Source organism: Marmota monax, unplaced genomic scaffold (assembly GCF_021218885.2).
Source record: "Marmota monax isolate L192 unplaced genomic scaffold, Marmota_monax_Labrador192_F-V1.1 WCK01_AAM20220418_F8-fsc00089, whole genome shotgun sequence".
NCBI lineage: Eukaryota > Metazoa > Chordata > Mammalia > Rodentia > Sciuridae > Marmota > Marmota monax.
In genome coordinates this window covers 450,017-473,972 of record NW_026694744.1, presented here as the reverse complement: position 1 = coordinate 473,972, position 23,956 = coordinate 450,017, and the positions used below count along the sequence as shown (strand labels likewise).

The 23,956-nt window shown below is 38.6% G+C and overlaps 1 protein-coding gene across 3 annotated transcripts in view; it reads left to right on the top strand.

Moving 5' to 3' along the window:
• Nhs (NHS actin remodeling regulator) overlaps window positions 1–23,474 on the top strand; it is a 342,309-nt gene extending 318,835 nt beyond the window's left edge. The window contains exons 4-9 of one of the 3 annotated variants that reach the window (XM_046424246.2): window positions 6,544–6,606; window positions 8,620–8,812; window positions 11,398–11,529; window positions 12,533–15,496; window positions 15,794–15,920; window positions 19,321–23,474. In XM_046424246.2, the coding sequence (XP_046280202.1) occupies window positions 6,544–6,606; window positions 8,620–8,812; window positions 11,398–11,529; window positions 12,533–15,496; window positions 15,794–15,920; window positions 19,321–19,927 (4,086 nt within the window). In that variant the 3' untranslated portion in view covers window positions 19,928–23,474. Of the gene's footprint in view, window positions 1–6,543; window positions 6,607–6,648; window positions 7,419–8,619; window positions 8,813–11,397; window positions 11,530–12,532; window positions 15,497–15,793; window positions 15,921–19,320 lie in introns of those variants that run through there. The other 2 variants (XM_058572562.1, XM_058572561.1) reach the window with 2 other exon arrangements.
• Window positions 23,475–23,956: the final 482 nt, after the last annotated feature.

The window sequence follows — 23,956 nt, the reverse complement described above, 5'->3', positions numbered from 1 at the left end:
GCTCTACTGCTGAGCCACAACCCCAGCCCCTTATTTGACTACTTTTGAGTATAATGCTTGTTCTTTTTTGTTCTGAACAATGGTCTTAAGTCTAGCGCTAACTTTTGTGGAAGCAATCTCAGTAGAAGCTAGGGAAAGGATTTGAGGGGCCTGTTGGGGCCAGCAGGGACAGAAATGGAGTGAAGGCATCAAAGAAGCATCTTTTGTCAGGGACTATGTGATTCTATAATGTTGCAACTTGGAGTTTGGCCTCTCAAAATCAGTGTAGGAAGGCCAGAATGGGACCCTGAAAAAGGAGGGACAAATGATTCTTTTTTTTTTTTTTCATTTTTCAACAGCAGTTTGTTGTAAAAAAATCAATAGTGAAGAAAAGTTGAAACAATCATATATTAAACCCACATATGCCCATGAGGGAAAAATTGTTTATATTTTGAATCTGACAGTTGTGTTTCTACTGGGACTGATTTTGACGCTCATCAAAGAAATGTTCTTTTTTTTTTTTTTTTTTTTTTTATTTTTTTAATTTTTTATTGTTGGCTGTTCAAAACATTACATAGTTCTTGATATATCATATTTCACAATTTGATTCAAGTGGGTTATGAGCTCCCATTTTTACCCCATATACAGATTGCAGAATCACATCAGTTACACATCCATTGATTTACATATTGCCATACTAGTGTCTGTTGTATTCTGCTGCCTTTCCTATCCTCTACTATCCCCCCTCCCCTCCCCTCCCCTCCCCTCCCCTCCCCTCTTCTCTCTCTGCTCCCTCTACTGACATTAGTTTGTCCCCCTTATATTATTTTTCCCCTTCCCCTCACTTCCTCTTGTATGTACTTTTGTATAACTCTGAGGGTCTCCTTCCATTTCCATGCATTTTCCCTTCTCTCTCCCTTTCCCTCCCACCTCTCATCCCTGTTTAATGTTAATCTTCTTCTCATGCTCTTCGACCCTACTCTGTTCTTAGTTACTCTCCTTATATCAAAGAAGACATTTGGCATTTGTTTTTTAGGGATTGGCTAGCTTCACTTAGCATAATCTGCTCTAATGCCATCCATTTCCCTGTAAATTCTATGATTTTGTCATTTTTTAATGCAGAGTAATACTCCATTGTGTATAAATGCCACATTTTTTTTATCCATTCATCCATTGAAGGGAATCTAGGTTGGTTCCACAGTCTAGCTATTGTGAATTGTGCTGCTATGAACATCGATGTAGCAGTGTCCCTGTAGCATGCTCTTTTTAGGTCTTTAGGGAATAGACCGAGAAGGGGAATAGCTGGGTCAAATGGTGGCTCCATTCCCAGCTTTCCAAGAAATCTCCATACTGCTTTCCAAATTGGCTGCACCAATTTGCAGTCCCACCAGCAATGTACAAGTGTACCCTTTTCCCCACATCCTCGCCAGCACTTGTTGTTGTTTGACTTCATAATGGCTGCCAATCTAACTGGAGTGAGATGGTATCTTAGGGTGGTTTTGATTTGCATTTCTCTGACTGCTAGAGATGGTGAGCATTTTTTCATGTACTTGTTGATTGATTGTATGTCCTCCTCTGAGAAGTGTCTGTTCAGGTCCTTGGCCCATTTGTTGATTGGGTTGTTTGTTCTCTTATTGTCTAATTTTTGGAGTTCTTTGTATACTCTGGATATTAGGGCTCTATCTGAAGTGTGAGGAGTAAAGATTTGTTCCCAGGATGTAGGCTCTCTATTTACCTCTCTTATTGTATCTTTTGCTGAGAAAAAACTTTTTAGTTTGAGTAAGTCCCATTTGTTGATTCTAGTTATTAACTTTTGTGCTATGGGTGTCCTATTGAGGAATTTGGAGCCCGACCCCACAGTATGTAGATCGTAGCCAACTTTTTCTTCTATCAGACGGCGTGTCTCTGATTTGATATCAAGCTCCTTGATCCATTGTGAATTAACTTTTGTGCATGGCGAGAGAAAGGGATTCAGTTTCATTTTGTTGCATATGGATTTCCAGTTTTCCCAGCACCATTTGTTGAAGATGCTATCCTTCCTCCATTGCATGCTTTTAGCCCCTTTATCAAATATAAGGTAGTTGTAGTTTTGTGGATTGGTTTCTGTGTCCTCTATTCTGTACCATTGGTCCACCTGCCTGTTTTGGTACCAGTACCATGCTGTTTTTGTTACTATTGCTCTGTAGTATAGTTTGAAGTCTGGTATCGCTATACCGCCTGATTCACACTTCCTGCTTAGCATTGTTTTTGCTATTCTGGGTCTTTTGTTTTTCCATATGAATTTCATGATTGCTTTCTCTATTTCTACAAGAAATGCCGTTGGGATTTTGATTGGCATTGCATTAAACCTATAGAGAACTTTTGGTAATATCGCCATTTTGATGATGTTAGTTCTGCCTATCCATGAACAGGGTATATTTTTCCATCTTCTAAGATCTTCTTCTATTTCTCTCTTTAGGGTTCTGTAGTTTTCATTGTATAAGTCTTTCACCTCTTTTGTTAGGTTGATTCCCAAGTATTTTATTTTTTTTTTTGAAGATATTGTGAATGGAGTGGTTGTCCTCATTTCCATTTCAGAGGATTTGTCGCTGATATACAGGAATGCCTTTGATTTATGCGTGTTGATTTTATATCCTGCCACTTTGCTGAATTCATTTATTAGCTCTAATAGTTTCTTTGTAGACCCTTTTGGGTCTGCTAGGTATAGAATCATGTCATCTGCAAATAGTGATAATTTAAGTTCTTCTTTTCCTATTTTGATGCCTTTAATTTCTTTTGTCTGTCTAATTGCTCTGGCCAGTGTTTCGAGAACTATGTTGAACAGAAGTGGTGAGAGAGGGCATCCCTGTCTTGTTCCAGATTTTAGAGGGAATGCCTTCAATTTTTCTCCATTCAGAATGATGCTAGCCTGAGGCTTAGCATAGATTGCTTTTACAATATTGAGGAATGTTCCTGTTATCCCTAGTTTTTCTAGAGTTTTGAACATAAAGGGATGCTGTACTTTGTCGAATGCTTTTTCCGCATCTATCGAGATGATCATATGATTCTTATTTTTAAGTCTATTGATGTGGTGAATAACATTTATTGATTTCCGTATATTGAACCAGCCTTGCATCCCAGGGATGAATCCTACTTGATCATGGTGCACAATTTTTTTGATAAGTTTTTGTATCCGAGTGGCCAGAATTTTATTGAGGATTTTTGCATCTAGGTTCATTAGAGATATTGGTCTGTAGTTTTCTTTCTTTGAAGTGTCTTTGTCTGGTTTAGGTATCAGGGTGATGTTGGCCTCGTAGAATGAATTTGGAAGTTCTCCCTCTTTTTCTATTTCCCGAAGTAGCTTGAAAAGTATTGGTATTAGTTCCTCTTTAAAGGTTTTGTAAAACTCTGCTGTATACCCATCCGGTCCTGGGCTTTTCTTAGTTGGTAGTCTTTTGATGGTTTCTTCTATTTCCTCAATTGATATTGGTCTGTTTAGGTTGTCTATATCCTCCTGACTCAATCTGGGCAGATCATATGACTTAAGAAATTTATCTATGCCTTCACTATCTTCTAATTTATTGGAGTATAAGGATTCAAAATAATTTTTGAAGAAATGTTCTTGAATAAATGAATGAGTGGTCTCCTAACATTCTTCCCACACATTTATTTTTAGGAAAGCCAAAATTGTTCTCTGACACTCCTACACAGAGTGGTAATTCCAAAATCAAGAGTCCCTGTGGTCTGCTTCTATTATATGTTGTTTTGGATATTTCTTATTCATGCTGTCTTATCTCTTTCCTGTGCTTTGTTATCTTTGACTTTATACTAGAAGTTATACTGAAAAATTATATGTGGGTGGGAATAATTTGATATTTTTTCATTAGGGGGGATTTTTTTTTTTTTTGCTTTTTCCAGGCACACGGGAGTGCTAGCAGTACAACAAATATTTATGGATGGTGGAAATTCAGTTATGAACAAGAAATAGTCTTTCTCTGAATGAGCAATAGGATCCATTTAAATAGAAACCATTAAAAATAATTTAGTTCATATAAGTTTGATCAGCATCCAGCTTTTCCTAACAGTATCCATCAGCACCTGTTAAAAAGTGGCATGCTGGGCTGAGCAGAGATACTCTGATGTAACACTTATCCCTCTCTTGCAGTCTTATTTCTCAGATAATTTAGGAAAAAAATGTCTATGAGCTGATTATTGTATTCATCATAGAAAAATCTAATCCGAAATAATCAGAGCAAATTTATTTCCTTTGACCAAACATCGAAGAAAGAGGACATTTTAAAATACTATGCTAAGGCAGTTATTAATTCATGACAGAAATAAAACCATAACACATGTCAATATTATAAATGGAAATCTGCAGACCATCTGCACGGGGACTCAAATGTTTGTATCTAGGTGGAGGAACTGATGAATACAGTCCTTCTATACCCATGCACAAAGTATTCAGTTTCAGCCCTCACAAGCTAGAGGTTGGAGCTATTATCAAAATACTAGAGAGGCTGACTAGTTGATGAGGAATCTGCTATGGAATGGAACCCAAGGAGACCACAACTCAATCATAGTGACCAAAAGACATGCACTAATTCTCTGGGCTTAGCCATGACCATCTAACTCATTTCCAGGTGTTGCTTCATCCTAGTTTAATTTTGTGGACAGGTTTCTTAAATGAATAAAAAAATAAACCCACTCCTCACCCATCACTAACTGTAAAAAAAATGCTCAACAGGAAAGCTGACTTAGGAGATTTATATTGAACTACCAAAATTTATATATTAATATCATTCATGTTTTCTGACCAGTAGTAGTTTCCTGCTGTGAGTTCTTAAAAATCCTTTCATGTTTCTTTGAAGGAGATTCCTTTTCCATGTAAGCTTTACTTTTAGGTTCCCTATTTCCATGAGTTTTCTCTCTATTTTACATACCCCAGTGTCTTACTTGACACCTCTACATCATTACCTTTGAGTGATTTTTAGGAGAAAACCAGGTTAGTGTCTGAATTCAGGCAAATCTAAGACATCTGTCGAAATGGTCACTTTCAGTGAGGAAGCCATAACCCTACAGAATCATTAATTAGTTCTTAAATAAGATTTATGCCAAAGTTAACTGGGCCTGAGGAGATGACATTTACTCTGCTTAAAAAAAATAAATGAGTAACCCTGTCAATTAAAACTTAAACTTAAGATAGAATTAGACCTTGAGTGCCCCCCCACCCAAAATGCATGTTTGATACAGACTTAAGAATAACTAGGCTCAGTAGCCATCCATACTGAGCCTCTGGGGCAACCAAAGGTTGTTTGTGGTTTCCTGTCTTTGTTTTCACCTATCCCTTAGGTGATTTGGTATAGGCTTCCTCCTGAGATCTTGAGATGCCTCTTACTTTGAGTTTCTCATCGCTGTTAAGACACACAGAAATGGCATCATCCATCCAAGAGCACAAATATTTTGTTGAGCTCTTAAAATGAGGGAGGCACTTTGCTGGCGTCATAGAAGACTTAAAAGGAAAATTCGATATGGCTTCTCTAGGAATTCACAATCTACTAGATAAAAAAGGCACATCCAGGGATGATTCATATTACATTAAAGGTATGCCATAGGGTAAGTACTATAAAGGATGCCTAAGCAAATCCAAAGCTGGTATGGTTTAGTGTATAAAAGAATTTGAATGCCCTTCTGAGTAGTTCCTGAAAAGGGAATAGCTGTTACCAGATTATTCTCCAAACAAGACTGGGACATAATTTTTAGGGCTCAGTATAAAATGAAAATGCAGGGTCTCTTACAAAAAAAGAATTTCAAGACAGTGACAGCAGGACATTAAACCAAGTGTAGGGGCCTTCTGACTATGGGGCTCTGTGGGACTGCATAGGACACATGCTCATGAAACTGGCTGGTCTAAATATAGTCTGTAAAGGAGAAGCAAATTTGAGCAGTCTAGAGGAAATTATACACAGGAAATTTTGTTCCAAGTAGTTCATAGAAAAGTAAAATTACTCTAAGGAAAAAAAAATAATTTGGTCTTTCCCAAATTAGCAAATGGGGTTGAGATCTAAAAGATGGGAACGTTATGATCTGCAGAGGCATTTTCATATATATGTATATATTTCACAGCTGCAAAGTAAGGGTAATAATAATAATAGTTGTACTAGTTAGTAGCTCACACTAACATATAGAGCTTATTAAGTGTCAGGATTCTTCTAAACAGATTACATATATTTTCTTATTTAATCCTCAAAATAGTCCTGGAGGGTAAATGCTGTTATTTTCCTACCTTATTACAGATGAGGAAACTGGCCTTAGAGAAGCTGAATAACTGCACCTGGTCGGTCACACAGAAAATAAGCCAGGTAGCCAGGATTTGAACTCAGGAAGTCTTGACTCCAGAGTCTGGGTTCTTAGCTGCTATTTATGCTACCTTGGAAGGATGGAAGGAAGGACAGACAGATGGAAGGGAGATACCCTAGTATATTCATTCATTAATATCATAGATTTGGCCTAACCAAGATTATACTGTGTGTACATTTTTTAATTTTTCTTTTCTTTTCTTTTTGCATTATTTCATGTTCATAGTTTAACAGCACCCGTTCGCCCTCCCCCACTGAGTGTTGCCACATGGCCCCATGGAGTAGAAAGGTATTGGTTCTGAGAACATTCCTTCACAGCCCTATCCTATACTCTCTTCAGAAGCTCTCCCTTTCTTCTCTCCTTTAACTTTATTGCAAACTCTCTTCTAACTAACAGTTGTTCTTTTAAATTCAATTTAAAGAACGGTATTTTCCTAACTTGAATTAAACAAAATATAATGGAGACAGCCATAGCATTGGAGTTTTCCCCCATTTACTGCCCCCCTCCAAGTTGTAATTTGCGGCTCTGTTCAATATGGGCAACGCCTACTGGCCACTGCTGCTGCAGTTCCAAGGAAAGAAATTCCAACTTGCCCTATATTTATCAGAACTGTAAAGTTTCAGCTTTTCAAATCGAAAACAGAGAACAGGATAAAAGGATTCTCTGGCAGTCAATTGTCCCTGTCACCATGAAATAAAAGTGCTTTTGGCTGCTGGTCAGAGCCAGTAGTCAGGTCACTATCCTTTAGTCCTTTCCAGGTCCATTGTTATTCAAGGAAGGAATCGCCTACCAAATGAGGCCTCTGGTGGTGGGGGTGTCTCTAAGTTCTGCTTTTGCGTGCTTCAGCCCTAACCTCCCCCCCCCCTTTTTGCATGCACCAAACTTTTTTTTTTCTTTTTTGGAAGTTACCTAGGAAACAAAGTCTTTTGTGCTCCAACTTTATTTGAGCTATTCACTTCGCTGGGAATCTGCACAAAAGCTGAAGAGAGAAAGAAGGTTGCAATATTTTATTAAAACGTTCATGGCGAACACATTTTTCCCAAGGGGGGAATCACATCCTGTTGGGTGTGTTGGGGGGCTTTGCAGAAACCTCGGATAAGGTAAGTAAATAGTGGGAGTTAGTTTAAACAAGTGATTCTAGAATCCGTTCTTTAAAGGAACTTGAGAATAGTTCATTTGACAATACGTGAAATCCTCTGAGTCAGCAGGGCAAGATGTTTCCAAATGTGAAGAGAATTTTTTTTAAATGATCCTGATTTTAGAACAGAATATTAGATATTTAAGCAGAGTGTTATCAAAACCTTACTGGAATAAGAGGAAAAAGTATTTCTTTTATACAGATACCCACCTTCTTCCAAATCATATAAAGAAATAAAACTAGGTTCAGTAGTGAAAACTGGGTCTTTTAGTAATCTGGTTTAGAAATCCAACCCTGAAATCAAAACTGGGATGTAACTTTTTAATAACCTGGGCCAGGTGCCCAATCCTGAACAGAAGTTAGACAATATTAATATTCATCAAAGGTTTGAATGGAGAATTTTCAAATGTCATATAGAAATGAAAACCTCTTACTACATAGCTGAAAGACAAGTTTTACAGGGCAAAGCTGAAAGAAAATAAACTAGGACTGTTTTACTCTTCCAAATTTGAAAAAGAAACCCACTTCAATCTTTTTCCCCAGTAATAGCAATTGTATTTTCCATTAGAGTTGGGGGGGGGTCTCTTCTCTTTGCTTTTCCTTGTGCATACAGTGTTGATGAAACTGAGTTCTTAAAATATTATTCATAAAAGCTGTCCTCCTGCACTGAAATTAACTTCTTGTATTTTAAAGGCCTCTCAGATTAGGTTGGCTTGTCCTTCAGGTGATGTGTTCTGGAATGTCTCCCGACTCCAGGTTTTCTGGCACATTTTCTGAGCCTTTGGCACATCTTCCTTTGATCCCAAGATTTTTTATAGAAATTTGTGGCAAGATAAATAGCCAGAAAGCAGATCTATTTTTTCCTTAGATGTCTCCTTCAGTTTGAAATTTGGGACTTTCTGACTACCTTGTCTCTCTTCTTAATTCCTTTTAACTGAAGAGCATGTTCGTTTGGTCCATGTTTTCCTTTTGTATTGCTTCACTATTGAAATAATACTTTCAAGTAGTTGTGCTTACTATTTCTGGGAATTCTTCCTTTGTCCTAAAAGCATATTTCTGACCTTGTTTTTTTTTTCTTTTTTCTTATCTAAACTGTGAAATTCCTTATATGTGTGCTTATGCATAAGCTGTGATGACTGAATCTGAATGTACTTCGTTTGCAGTCCCACCCCCCAGAGGACGAAGATACAGATGTCATGTTAGGGCAGAGGCCGAAAAACCCAATACACAATATCCCCTCTACACTGGACAAGCAGACCAACTGGAGCAAAGCGCTACCTCTCCCAACGCCAGAGGAGAAGATGAAACAAGATGCCCAAGTGATTTCTTCTTGCATTATTCCCATCAATGTCACTGGTATCGTTCTCTTGTTGTGGTTTTTTCCCCTTTAGGGGCAGTTGGGTCAGAATATTCTGTGTATTAAATCTGTGCTGTAGGGCTAGGCATTAAGAATACCATTTTGTAAATAAATAACACCTTTTTTTTTTCATCCAAATGCAACCCAGGAGATGCTCAATAGGCTATTGTCAGGTTTGGAACATCTATTTGCATATGTTCTGCTGGGCTACTTGTTATGTAAATGATGGACAGTTTCTTTTTGAAAAAAAATCAGCAAATAGCTCTTTGGCCCTAGCTTACTGAGAAAGCAGCAGTGATTAATCATATGATAATGATGTGTGGCACCCACGGAAAGAAAACAGCATAACCCAGGTTTCTAAAACAGCAAGTTGACCAACTAGAAAAATCTGTTTTCATGCTTCCTTTGATGAAGGTAGGATTGAAAAAAAAAAAAAAGACCATTTAGATTTCTGTATTAATTTTAGGGATTTTTTTTTTACCTAAATACATAAATGAACACTAAATTCTATTTTATAACCAGCAAGTCTGTCTTCTTTTCACTCTCTGTTTTCCTCCTCCTGGGTATAAGAGTTTGAATATTAGTCTAGGTGGAATGAAAGCCTAGCTGGAATTTTCTTCAATGTTTTTTTGATAATTGTGAATTCCAGAACTGGATCTCATCATCTTAAATTGTAAGTCAAATAATGATATAAATAGTCTAACTTTCAAAGATAGAAATTAAATGATCTATCCATTGGGCTTTCTTTAAACATCTCTAGTAGTGATGTTTTAACTTATTTATTTATTGAAAATTTCAAAACAGTCATGTTATGACTGATTTTCATTTTGATTTCATGTGACAAAAGATTTAATGTCCCTTAAGATGCATTTTGGACACAGCTATTATTAACCCCACTCAAATTTCTCTCACATAGAGCAGGAAGCAAACAGACCAGGTATGTGGGACAGATATTTTTTCCTCAAGAAAAAAACAAAGGAGTTCTAGTTGATTGGCCTGTTGTGAGCTGGGAGTTAATTTTTCTGATGACCTATTCAACTTGTAGGAAAATTTATTCTAAATATGTGCGATTATCTGATCTCTGTAATCTAAATGGGATGTATTAGGGTTTTGGCACCCTCTTAAACTAATTTTCAGTTCTGGGAACATCTGATGATTAGCAGCACCTGCTCCCTTCCTGGCACTGTAAGTAAAATCTTGTTTTCAAATTCAGTCCTATGATTATGGGCTATCGTCTATGATTAGGAAAAAGGGAAGATTTCTCCTTCTGCTTTATTTTAGGAAATCCCAGACTAAAGCCTAGATCAGACATTGATTTCAAGAGCTTTAATGAGGATGTCATTATTGCTGTCCACATAACACAATGTCTGTGCCTGTGTATCACCTATTCTATAATTATTAACAGCAAAATGAAGCATTTTAATTTTCAGTCAGAACTAAGAAAGGAAAATTTCGTTAGTAAAAATTATCTGATAGTATTATAATTATTCATCATGTGATACAGATTTTTCAAAGTGAATTCTAGAAACTGTTGGCCCTATAAGCAGAACTCAACTGCTTCATTATACAGCTGAACCAAGATTTATATGCCATCCCCTTGCTTAACAATCAGGATAAAGGATGAGATGACCAAATTCATGACATTTTGGCTGTTTGAGATGAAGCACACTCTGAAAAATTCAACGTGCATGCCTGTGCCAGGAAGAGTTTGAGTTCCTTGCCTCCCACCTCATTGTTCTAGTTTTGATAGGACTACATGTAGTGTTGGTAATACGAGTAAAGAGAGAGAAACTAATGAGCATCAAGATTGGTCCTTTGTAGTTATAAAGACAAACAAACAAATGGCATAAAGATTGAGAATTGAAACTTTACAGATGGAACAGAAGGGGTCCATTCAAGTGCAGAACTGGGGACTGCCCTATATGTTTATTTCATATTGATAGGACAGCTGGTGCTAAACCAAAAAGCATCCAATTTAGTTAGTGGAAGAAAATAGTTACGTGATGATTTAAGAAAACAAATCCAATAAGCTGCTGTGTGTGTGTGTGTGTGCACACGTACACACGCCTACACAACTAGAGGCTAAGGTTTGGGCACAGGAGGTGGAGGGGAAAAAGACTCACAAAGACGCTTTTAATAAAGAAATGGGTCAGGATATGTTAGCTGAACTAATTCAGGTTAACATCTTGGCTTTGAATCTACTATGCAAAGGTATCAGTTTCAGAGAGCCCAGAAATAGACCAGTAAATAATAGTAACCAAAGGTTATAAATCCTTAAGGAGCCATTTTCTGTGTGAGAGTGATTTTTTGATGTCTATTTCTCTTTTCTTTTCTTTTGATTTCTCTCCTTTGATTGTTACTTTTGGCAGTGCGAGCTGTTGTGGAGAGCACCGTTTAGAAGTAAAGCTTAATGTACTGCAACATAATTTAAATAAGAGCTGAATAAGGGCTCCCTTATATTTGTTCACAGGCTTAATCCAAACTCTTCCCTCACTTCCAATCAATAAATATCACTGTGTTCCAAGCAAATGAAAATTTGTTTGCCATTTCTAAAGGCTAATGAGACCTATTTTGTGGGTTGCAGGAGTTGGTTTTGACAGAGAGGCTAGTATACGCTGCTCTCTTGTTCATTCACAATCTGTACTACAGCGGAGACGAAAATTGAGGAGGAGGAAAACCATCTCGGGTATCCCTAGAAGAGTTCAACAAGAAATAGGTGTGGTATAAAAAAATGCTAATGGTTTCTGTCTAGTGCAGATTATGAGGAGGTAAAATGGAAGCCAGACTTCAACCGGCTTCCTTAAAAATACTACATGTTTTAACTGGTAGAGGTTTGGAAATGGTGTGTATTTGTTTTGTATTCAGCAAGTCAGGCGGTATTACTTTTTAACTCTCTGTTCTTGACTATAAAGGTTTAAGTACAAAGTATAGATGTGGGCATATACACTCAAGTTTTGTGATTTAAATGTAATATTTGCTAATTTTTAAATGTTAAGGAAGAAAACACTAAAAATTTTTAATTTTTAAGGTAGAAATTATGAATAAAAAGTAATACGATTCAGTGTAAGATATTTTTTGGAAAATTGTAACTTCATTTAAAGAAAAAGATATACTTTTACAGCATTAGTTATTTTAAAAAATAATAAACAGACTCAAATATTGAGTATTGAAAATATGGTACCTTTGGTGACACTTTTCTATTCTGTTCAATGTGTTTAGAATATCTCTGCCTAGGTTTTAAAAATCATTATTATGATAGCTTCTCTTGTAAATAAGATTTTTATTTCTTCTAACAAAGTCTATTATTTTCATTTTATTATGTTTATATTACAAAATACAAATAAAAAGTAGTATCCAAGAAGATAAAATGTACTTTGGTTAAAAAATGTTGTCACTTTCTGGTGCAAATCGATGTGGTAGTAAAGAGAGATCATAAGATATAACAGCATATCTTCTCTTACTATACATACATATATATGTGTATGCATTTATTTATATATAGATTGAGAGAGAAAGAAGGATAGAAACAGAGAAAGACAGAAAGCATTTTAACTTTCTCCTAATTTGATTTCTCCTAATATTGATTTTTTTATTGATTTTATATTTTATTGATTTTTTTCTGTAAGAGAAACTTACATGCCAGCCCACAGATCTGTGGATATCTGTCAATTAGTCTGTTGATGTATTAAATATCTCACTGTGCTTTCCATGTGCCCTAGATTCTGATGAATCACCAGTGGCCAGGGAAAGGAATGTGATTGTGCACACAAACCCAGATCCCTCCAACACTGTCAACAGGAGGTCCGGAACCAGGGACTCGGAGTGCCAAACTGAGGATATTTTAATTGCTGCCCCATCCAGAAGGAGAATCAGGGCTCAAAGGGGTCAAAGCATTGCAGCTTCCCTTTCTCATTCTGCTGGCAACATTTCTGCGCTAGCAGACAAAGGTGACACCATGTTTACTCCTACAGTGAGCAGCCGTACAAGATCTCGGAGCCTTCCTCGGGAAGGTAATAGAGGTGGAGATGCTGAACCCAAAGTTGGTGCTAAACCCTCAACATATGAAGAGGAAGAGCCTTTCATGGGTGACCATGAAAGAACCCCTAATGACTGCAGCGAAGCTCCGAGCAGCCCAAGTACACAGGAACACCAGCCTGCTTTGGGCCTGGCCTGTTCTCAGCATCTTCACAGTCCCCAGCACAAGTTAAGTGAGAGGGGGAGGTCACATCTGTCCCGAATGGCTGCTGACTCTGGCAGCTGTGACATCTCCTCCAACTCAGACACCTTTGGGAGCCCTATCCACTGCATCTCCACAGCTGGCGTCCTCCTCAGCAGCCACATGGACCAGAAGGATGACCACCAGTCATCCAGTGGGAACTGGAGTGGAAGCAGCTCCACATGCCCCTCACAGACCTCAGAAACAATCCCTCCTGCAGCTTCTCCTCCCCTCACTGGCTCTTCGCACTGTGACTCAGAGTTGTCATTAAACACAGCCCCTCATGCTAACGAGGACAGCAGTGTCTTTGTGACAGAGCAGTACAATGACCATTTGGATAAAGTGAGAGGCCACCGGGCAAACTCCTTTACCTCCACTGTTGCAGATCTGCTGGATGACCCTAGCAATAGCAACACAAGTGACAGTGAGTGGAATTACCTGCACCACCATCACGATGCCTCCTGCCACCAAGATTTTAGTCCTGAGCGTCCGAAGGCAGATAGCCTGGGCTGCCCAAGCTTCACAAGCATGGCCACTTATGACAGCTTTCTGGAAAAGTCTCCATCGGACAAAGCGGATACCAGCTCTCACTTTTCAGTAGACACAGAAGGATACTATACCTCCATGCACTTTGACTGTGGGCTCAAAGGTAATAAGAGCTATGTCTGTCACTATGCAGCCATGGGTCCAGAAAACAGCCAGGGCGTTGGTCCTGGTCTTCCAGACTGTGCCTGGCAGGACTACTTAGATCACAGGAGGCAGGGGAGACCAAGCATCTCTTTCAGGAAACCAAAGGCAAAGCCTACCCCACCTAAACGTAGCTCATCATTGAGGAAGTCCGATGGAAATGCAGATGTTCCTGAGAAGAAAGAACCAAAGATAAGCAGTGGTCAGCACCTGCCTCACAGTTCCAGGGAAATGAAGTTGCCTCTTGATTTCTCCAACACGCCTTCTCCAATGGAAAATGTCAATCTTCCTACCAAGCAGGAACCTTCTTGGGTGAACCAGAGCGAACATGGAATGAAGGAACCTCAGTTAGACACCTCAGATATTCCACCATTCAAAGATGAAGGTGCTGAATCAACTCCCTATGCAGACCTCTGGCTTCTAAATGACTTGAAAACAAATGATCCTTATAGATCCTTATCTAATTCAAGCACTGCTACGGGTACCACAGTTATTGAGTGCATCAAATCTCCAGAGAGCTCTGAATCCCAAACATCACAGTCAGAATCAAGAGCCACCACCCCATCTCTTCCTTCTGTTGACAATGAATTTAAACTGGCTTCACCAGAAAAGCTGGCTGGCTTGGCTTCTCCATCAAGTGGCTACTCAAGCCAGTCTGAAACACCAACATCCTCTTTCCCTACAGCCTTCTTTTCAGGTCCATTGTCTCCTGGAGGTAGCAAAAGAAAACCTAAAGTCCCAGAAAGGAAATCCTCACTCCAGCAACCCTCTTTAAAAGATGGAACCCTCTCACTGAGTAAAGACCTTGAACTTCCAATTATACCTCCTACTCATCTTGACCTAAGTGCTCTTCATAATGTCTTGAATAAACCATTCCACCACCATCACCCATTGCATGTTTTTACTCATAATAAGCAAAACACAGTAGGAGAAACGCTGAGGTCAAATCCTCCACCGTCCCTTGCAATTACACCGACAGTCCTGAAATCTGTTAACCTTAGGTCCATCAGTAAGTCTGAAGAAGTTAAGCAAAAAGAAGGCAACAATACAGATCTCCCCTACTTAGAGGAAAGTGCTCTCACAATGGCTGCCTTATCTCCAGGTAAGATCAGGCCACATACGGCAAAGAAATCAGTATCACGGCAGTACTCGGCTGAAGATAGCATACTGTCCTTTTTAGACCCTTCTGCGGTTGAGATGGGACCAGATAAACTGCATTTGGACAAGAACCCTCCTTTCGATGTGAAGAATCACCGCAATCCAGAAACTGTGGCCTCAGCTGGTAGCAATCTTCTAGATTCAAATGTCATGAAAGACCAAATACAGATGGAGAGTGAGCCTATTCCAGAAAGCACACCAACTAAAAACTGTGGGGTTTCCACAGAAGGATTTCAAAGGGTGTCTGCTGCCCGCCCAAATGGTTTGGACAGCAAAATATTACAGTATGGAGCTGGTCCAGATGGAGTGCTAGAACAGAAGCCATCCTCTGAAGATCAGGAGGAAGGTGCACAACCTGTGGATGTAATCGCATCTCAGTCCAACTCACCAACTAGAACAATGGACATAAGCAACCAACTTAAGCATCAACTTGTTATGAGCCACCACCATGACAAAGTGCCTGGGACTATCCGCTATGAATCAGAGATATCAACTGTAAATTCATTTCCTGAAAAATGTTTTGAGCAGGAAAATATTGCTTCAGGTATTTCACCCAAAAGTGCCTCTGATAACAGCAGAGCAGAGGAGACCCAAGGAAATGTGGATGAGGCTTCATTGAAAGGTCAGTCATTGTTACCCATGTCATGAAAGAAATGTGTCTTAGGGCATTTCCTATAGCATTTCTTTTTTACTTCTCCATAATACAGTACAGCTGTGGGTGTTGGTTTCCCTCCACTATTTCTTTTCATGTATTAAAACAACATAGATAAAAGCTTGTGTTATTGAGGAATTAAGCTTTGAAGATATATTTCTCATGTGAAAACTGGTCGTAAGGTAACTCCTGTTTGATCCCCAAGTCAGTAGCATAGTAGTGTGCTGAGTAGCTTCTTCTTAAAGATAATTCTGTTCTTATTTTAAGAATCATCACCGAGTGATGACTCCGTCATCTCACCACTTAGTGAAGACTCTCAAGCTGAAGCAGAGGGTGTGTTTGTGTCTCCAAACAAACCTCGAACAACTGAGGATTTATTCGCTGTCATTCACAGGTGAGGCAATGTTACCAAGGTCCCAGAAACAAAGGGTACACAAAAGGTTTTGCTTCTTAAATTGCTTTTCAACAAATGCAAATACAGGAATGTCTTTTGTACTTACAGCACATTCAATAGAAACAAAAGCAAGCAAGGAAGAATTATTTTTCCAAATCAAATGGTAGACTTACACAAAAATTGGGAAATGTGAATCTTTATATAGAGAGAGACCTCAATTGAGAGACTCTTATAATAACAGATGAGAGGAAGATGTTGGTTTCCCCCCCAGAAAAGACATTCTGTAACAAGTTTGTGAAAACAATTTGTAGTTACGTAACTTGGAATGAAAGTTCAAACTCCAGTGTAATCATTATGCGCACGTGTGTGTGTGTGTGTGTGTGTTAGTCAGCATTGCATTGCTGTGACCAAAATACCCAACAAGAACAACTTAGAAGGAAAGCTTATTTGGAGTTCACAGTTCAGAGGTCTCAATCCATAGATGGCTGATTCCATTGCTTTGGGCCCATGATGAGGGCAGAACATCATGGCAGAAGGGCATGGTGGAAGAGCACCGCTCCATTCGTGGCAGCCAGGAATGATGGACGCAGGGAAGAACAGCTCTTCTAGGGTATATCCCTAGTGATACACCTCCTCCAGCCTTAGTCAATCCATTCAAAGTAGGATGGACCAGTAAGGTTACATCTCTCACAATCCAATCATTTTACCTCCAGGCGTTCCTGCATTAACACAGGAGCTTTTGGGGGACACCCCATATCCAAACCATAACTCTGTGTGTGTGTGTGTGTGTGTGTGTGTGTTTTGTCTGTGATGCTGGGGATGGAACCTAGAGCCTCACACATGTTAGGCAAGTGCTCTACCACAGAGCTACACTCCCACCCTTCTAACTTTTAAGTAATTTCTTGAACCTCGAGAAATGTGTTCAAAGCTGTAATTACACAGAGCAGAGCCAAATATGTTGATTCACCAAAACAATCAGGAGCCCAAGTTTGAGATAGTGTATATACCTGCCCATTTCATACCTTGGAACACCAATAATTGCTTTTTTTCTCTCTCTCTCTTCTTAAAACTTAAATTTCTTCAATAGTATTAGCCTCCATCTACAAAATTAATGTCCATATCCCATGAACAGGGGATGTCCTCTAAGTAGCTTTCCCAGGACAAGATTGTGCCTATGCTACTCATACACACTTTCTCATTTGGGCCCCTGTGCCCTTGTGATCAGTGGCCCATATTTGCAAGAAGTACAAATTCATTACAGCTGGTAAACAAAGACTAGAGCAGGAACTAGCTTTTGGAAAACACTCATATTCAACTGATCTAGCCAATTGTGATGTGCCTACTTTCACAGATATGGCTGTCTTCTTACAGCAGGCCTTGAGGACCTTGGTGGAACTCCTAAGGGGCAGAACTTGAGAATTATCTTTTCCACCATCTCATTAACTTAAAATTTTTTAAGTTTTTTTTCAAGCAGCTTACAATCTTTTTTTTGGGGGGAGGATTCTATTTTTTAAAGAAACTTCTATTGATATAGTTCTCTCTTGAAGGAGCACTGTTTTTCAACAATTATTTTTTGCTTGTTTTGTTGTTGTTGTTTTGGTACTAGGGATTGAACCCAGGGTCACTTAACCACTGAGCCACATCTCCAGCCCTATTTTGTATTTTATTTAGAGACAGGGTCTCACTGAGTTGCCTAGCACCTTGCTTTTGTTGAGGCTGGCTTTGAACTTGTGATCCTCCTGCCTCAGCCTCCAGAGCTGCTGGGATTATAGTTGTGCACCACTGCACCCAACTTGTTTTGTTTTCATTTTCTGTTTTTAATTTTAGGTTCCAATCATAAACTTTTCCTCATTACCTTACCAGCCACACTTCACTTGGCAGGTGAAGAATCTATTTGGTTTTCTTCACCCTCATACTTTATCTTCAATCCCAGGACAAATTACTAATCTTCTACATAAATTAAGGAGCCAAGTACTTATCCCTAAGGAATCATATGTTGTGTCTGAATGGCACACAGGATGAAAGTAGTGGAATCAGAAAGATCTAGATTTGAATTACTTCTGCCACTTTCTATGCAGTCTTGAATAAGTTAAAACCTATGAACCCATCCCATTAGTGTAATGATGATACCAACAGGTCACATATTTGATTTTGATGATAAGGTGATATTTTTGTGTCTAGAATATGGTAGGTCAAAAGCAAAAGTTAGTTTGAAAATTCTCCCTTATGGGAGTGCCAGATACTATATGCAAGTTATCAACCACAGAGGTTTCAGTGAACCAAAATCAGGCTGATCTCCAATTATAAAGCTCACATTTTCTTTACATTTTTAAAATTTAGTTTTTAGCTATAGGTGAACACAATATATTTATTTTACATTTACATGATGCTGAGGATCAAACCCAGTGCCTCACGCATGCTGGGTGAGTGCTCCACCTCTGAGCCACATCCCCAGCCCTTCTTTACATATTTTTAAGTTGGTGAGAGAGCATGTTGCCAGTACTTTTCAATGAACTGAGTTATGCTGTAGATTCATTAAATTTATACCTGCTTACTTATCAAAAGAAAATCAATAATATGATGATGGGTGCAGACTTATCGAGGTTGATAATCTTAGATTTGCAGTTGTATAGGGTTTACTTATGTATTTACACCACAGAGATAAGAGTTAGTTTGATTCCTTGAGAGCTTGCAGTATATAAAGCTTTAAGAACTGCAAGGATGGTCTAGATGCTGAATTCCTCACAGAGTTTGGCTTACCACTTAACATGCTGTTGGTGTTCCTGGGCAGCTATGGGAAATGATATTTGCAGCCAAAGATGAATTGATTTACTTAAAAAGTCATTTGACTAATTTTTTTATGTGAAAAGTAGAAAGTTGTCTAATGCATCCCCATATATCTATCACCCAGACCCATTAACTCTCAAACTAGGGTCAGTCTTGTCCCGTCCACACTTCCAACTATTTGCTCTTTCTAATATTGTTTGGAAATCAATTCTCAACACCAAAGTATTTCATCTACATCGATAAGAAAAAGCCACAGTCATTCACCACATTGTAATAAAAAGTCAGATAGCAGTATTTTCTTAAACCCCTGCAAAACATCCCAATAAGTCCTCATCTATAACCTCCAGCCCCAACATTGGCTGTTATCTGAAAAGGGCATCTGCAGAAAGTAACTGATGCCCACCAGTCAAGGAGAATTTTCCTCAAACTGTGAGTGTCACAGGGCAAGGAATATATCTTACTCTTCATCTGTGTAGCTCTAATACTTAGTATCCTATCATGTAGGACACACTCAAAATACTCTTCAAATAGATGTGTGAATGGAACTGAACTCTTTGCTTCATAAAAATGTATGGGACTCAGATTTGCTCCATTGTTTTCCTTTTCTTAAAAGATCCAAGAGGAAAGTACTTGGAAGAAAAGATTCTGGGGACATGTCTGTTCGAAGCAAATCGAGAGTTCCCCTTGGCAGCAGTAGCAGCGGGGCCAGTTCTGTCACTTCGCCCAGCAGCAACGTGACAACTGCAAACAGCCAGAGGTCTCCTGGTCTCATCTACCGCAATGCCAAAAAGTCCAACACATCCAACGAAGAGTTTAAGCTGCTACTCCTCAAGAAAGGCAGTCGCTCCGATTCCAGTTACCGCATGTCTGCCACTGAGATCCTGAAGAGTCCCATCCTGCCCAAACCTCCTGGGGAACTCACAGTGGAGTCCCCCCAAAGCACCGATGATGCCCATCAGGGATCCCCTGGAGCCGAGGCATTGTCCCCACTCTCCCCGTGCTCCCCGAGGGTCAACGCGGAAGGATTTTCCTCTAAGAACTTTGCCACCTCAGCATCAGCCAGGGTTGGACGTTCCCGGGCGCCCCCTGTAGCCAGCAGCAGCCGCTACAGTGTCCGCTGCCGGCTGTACAACACGCCCATGCAGGCCATCTCCGAGGGAGAGACGGAAAACTCCGATGGGAGCCCGCATGACGACCGCTCCTCCCAGAGCTCCACATAGGGCGCCTATGTCAGGCTGCCCCCAAACGCCCAAATCCTTAGTTCCGAGGGGATGTGGGGATGCTACAGAGGACTCCGGACAAGTAACAGGACTGGGGAGCATCACTGCTTAGCAACGGATTTCTAAATACATGCTGGGGAAACAAAAAGTGGTTTAGTCATTCTTGATTCGTTCCATGTTTTGAGTAACTGCACTGTCTTTTCATGGTTTTTCTTTAGCTTAGTTTTATTTACCCAACCTCATTCACCGTGATAATAAAGCATATAAAAATATCTAATTTTCATGAAACCTACACAAGGTTTTTCCCAGAGCTGCCTATTCAAAAAAAATAAAGCCCTCACTGTCATGATTCTTTAAGAAGATGAAATTACTCTGGAGGTTTGGTATTTTTTTACATTAAAATGAACAAAAGCAAAATTTAGAAGAAAGAAGTACACATATGTAAATACCATATTTTTGATAAAAATGTGTAAATAGGTTTATCAATGATGAGTGGACATGTGGCCAATTATCTACCGCACACCAACTGTTTGTAGAACACACAAAATAAAGTGTAATAACTGTATTCTGTGAATACCATTTTCATATCAATACCATATTTAAATGTCCACCGATAATTTCTGAGTGATGAAAACCTCAAATATGAATTTAAAACTGGTGAAATAAAGGAAACCTTGAGGTCATATACTGAAATGTGATTAATCTAAGATAAAGAATTCAGACCTAATCATTTTTATGACAAATTACAGCATAAACAAGCTAATAGCAACCTGTAGCTGTGATTTGCCATGTGGTAATTTGGACAGAATGAAAAGCATGCTTTTGACTTTTTTTTAGTCAACATGAGAGAAGTCATCATTCTCAACACAAGGCCCTGAAAAAACAGCATTTGACAGTGAGTGTCCTTTAGACTTTAATTTTTTCAATGGATTGCTTTAAAGAGAATGAGTAGGGAAACCAGTAGTTAATTTTAGGTTATGTTTTATATTAGGCTACTGGGGACATAAAAGGTCATAATCCAATGACTATAATCTTTAAAATCCTTCAACAGTTTAGCAATTAGCTCCAGGTTCTTAAACTAACAAAAATAAAATGTAAGCATGCCACAGAGCTATTGATTTATCAGTAAGTACCTGCAATGAGTTTTCAGTGAAGCTTTCTCTCTGTGCTGATGAGATTCATGCTACCTAAAAATTAACAGAAGTGACACTGTGAACAATGTAGTTGGGAAATAGGTATGTGTATATGCATTATTTATATTCACTGTTAAACTGGGAATGGGGAACAGCTCTGGTTCACAATGCTACATACAACTGAGTTTTTGTCTGGTTTTACTATATCTGCTTGATGGCAAAGGGGGGGGCGGGTGGCGGGTGGGAAAGGAACTGTCAGGGCAAGTGCTCTGATAAAATGAAGGCAGGGAAACAAGCTGAATTACTTGAAATTACTTGAATTTTCTTGTCTTAAAACTGAAAAAAAATGTAGTTACAAGTTGAAATCTGCAAGTGGTTTTTACACCTCTGACTTTCACGTGAACTGATACTAATATTTGGAATCGTGTCAGAAATATAAGCAGCTATGTACTTAGAATAGGTTTTGAATGGGAGAGGTAGAAAGTAGAGAGAACTAAGAAGGGATATGGCCTATAAAAGACTAGAATGTGAGTAGAATGATAGACTACACCAGGGTTACCAAGAAATTGATATGCAGCTGGCTTTAAGCCCATGCAAGTGGTATTTGGAAAAGTAGGATGTGTGGAAAGGGGTTTGTGGTTTGGGATTAACTCAATGCAAAATGAAGGAGAAAGCCTGGTCTAAGAAGATACTGTCTTTCAATAGAAATGTGTTTTAAGATGTTACAGATTAAGAATTAGAGAATCTGATTGCTGTTGGTGTTTTGTTTGTTTGGAAAGAAAAAAAAATGTTTGGCTTCTACTATTTGTTTGTACTACCAAATTGTGTTACTTAATTTCTTGTCATTCTTGTATGTAAAAATGGGTGCTGGGGGTGGAGGGGTAGAGGAGGAGATTGAGAGGGGGTAGAGAGAGTGTGACAGGGAGAGAGAGAGTGAGAGAATGTGTGTGGGTGTGTATGTGTGAACATGTGTACTGGGGATAGATAAGCTACCTGGTAAAGGGTTGAACATTTGCAAAGTGTTATACTTTTTATTAAAAGAAAAATGTTTTGGGGTTTGAAAAAAAATGGACCATCATTTCTCATTGGAACACACTAATTAAGACAACCAGCATGGTTTGACACCACATGGGAACATGAACAAATCTGTCTCATGCTTCGAAAAGTACACTTGGCAAAATTTTAAAAATAAAGTTTTTAGACAAATGTGATAAGAAACCATTATTTCCAGTCACAATGGTGATCTTTTATAATTCTCATAAAAGCAGTTCGTTTGCAGTATGGCTTTTGCATAGTTAGGGGTTTTTTAAGAGTAAAGAAAGAGGTATGTGGGCTTTAAAAGTGATTCTAAATCTTGAAAACATGGATTGGCTTTAATAAAAATGTCACCTTTTTATTATTGACATTAATTTAAGTAATGGTACCATATATATTTTAAAATACATATTGACTTGAATTGTAAGGCAATAAGATACCTTCTATATGATCACAGAACTAACCCTTATAAATATAGTTTTACTTATTTTGTTTACTCTAAAAATCTATAGCAGAGTTTCTCTATTTTATATTTCATAGATTTAAGAAAAACCCAAATAAAGATGGATTTTAAATTCACTGTGGAAAAGAGTATTGAGTAACTGAGTAAAAAAGCAAGAAATTCCTTAAGCATCTGGAATATTCTACATGGATTTGTTATGTAACAAACAAAACCAAGATTTAGGGCTGTCTTTAACATCACTGCTGGCTTGAAGCAGGTTACACACATTAGGTATTGTAAAGAACATCAACCTGAACTTTTCTTCTGTTGTTTGCACTGATGCTGATTTTTTTTTATGTTTATACAACAGGTCTATGTTGTGTAGGGGAGATTTTTTTTCTTTTTCCCCCACTTTTGATTTTGCTTTGATTTTGTTGTTGTTTTGTTTTGTTTTTGGCTAAGTAGAGGACATGGACTAGTTGTATAGCAAACAAAACATGCTGTTTGCTCTTGCCAAAGGTCAGTGAGTGGGTACATTTGCTGCAGTGGTGGCACTTAAGAACTAGATCCTGACAAAGATTTAAAATTATGAAGAAGGTTACAGTGTAACTATTTTGGTACTAGAACCAGTTCATGCTGGCCGAAAAGACAATGGTTTATGGACTTGCATCCATTTTGTATTTTTGTAATATTTGTAAATATAAACTTTTTAAATTGTTGCAAAGATGGTTTCTTTTGTAAAATGTTTTCAACGTTTACATTCAATCCAAGCCTTTGTATATTTTAGAGCTGTGCAACACTTTAAGTCTTGTATTTATTTTTAGTAAAAACGGTGACAGTTTCATTGTGAACCCCTCTCAAAAAATGTATCAGAAAAGTTTGATTACCTAGAAAGTGTGTATAGAAACTGCAAATAAACGTGACTGCAATTAAACAACTTGTTTCTCTTCATGTTATAAAATTATACTCTTGGGTTTTACAAACAAAAAGTGGACATAAAGGAGGGATTTATCATGGCAAAAGTTGAAGCAAAAAAATCTATAGTGGGCATTAAACTAGTTTCACGTTACATTTCCAACATTCAAGCTGTTTTCCTTGTAGTTCCTTTCTGGGCCAGGAAAAGAGCTGTGACTTTACTTTGAAACAACTGCCTGTTTTGCTTTTGATAAATTACTCAGACTGTTCCTCCTTCCCAAGATGAGCATCCTTGATGCACGGAAGGCAATATGTCGCTAGGTAATGTGACGTACCCTTATTACATAGCATAGTTCTATGCCAAGTACTGTTCTAAGTGTTTCTCATATACTAAGTCCTGTTCCCCCTTCGTATGTCCACTTTACAGAGAGGGAAACTGAACACAGGGCGGTTACTTGGCTTGCCCAAACCACAGAGCAACTCTGAGTGTTGACGCTGGGGTCC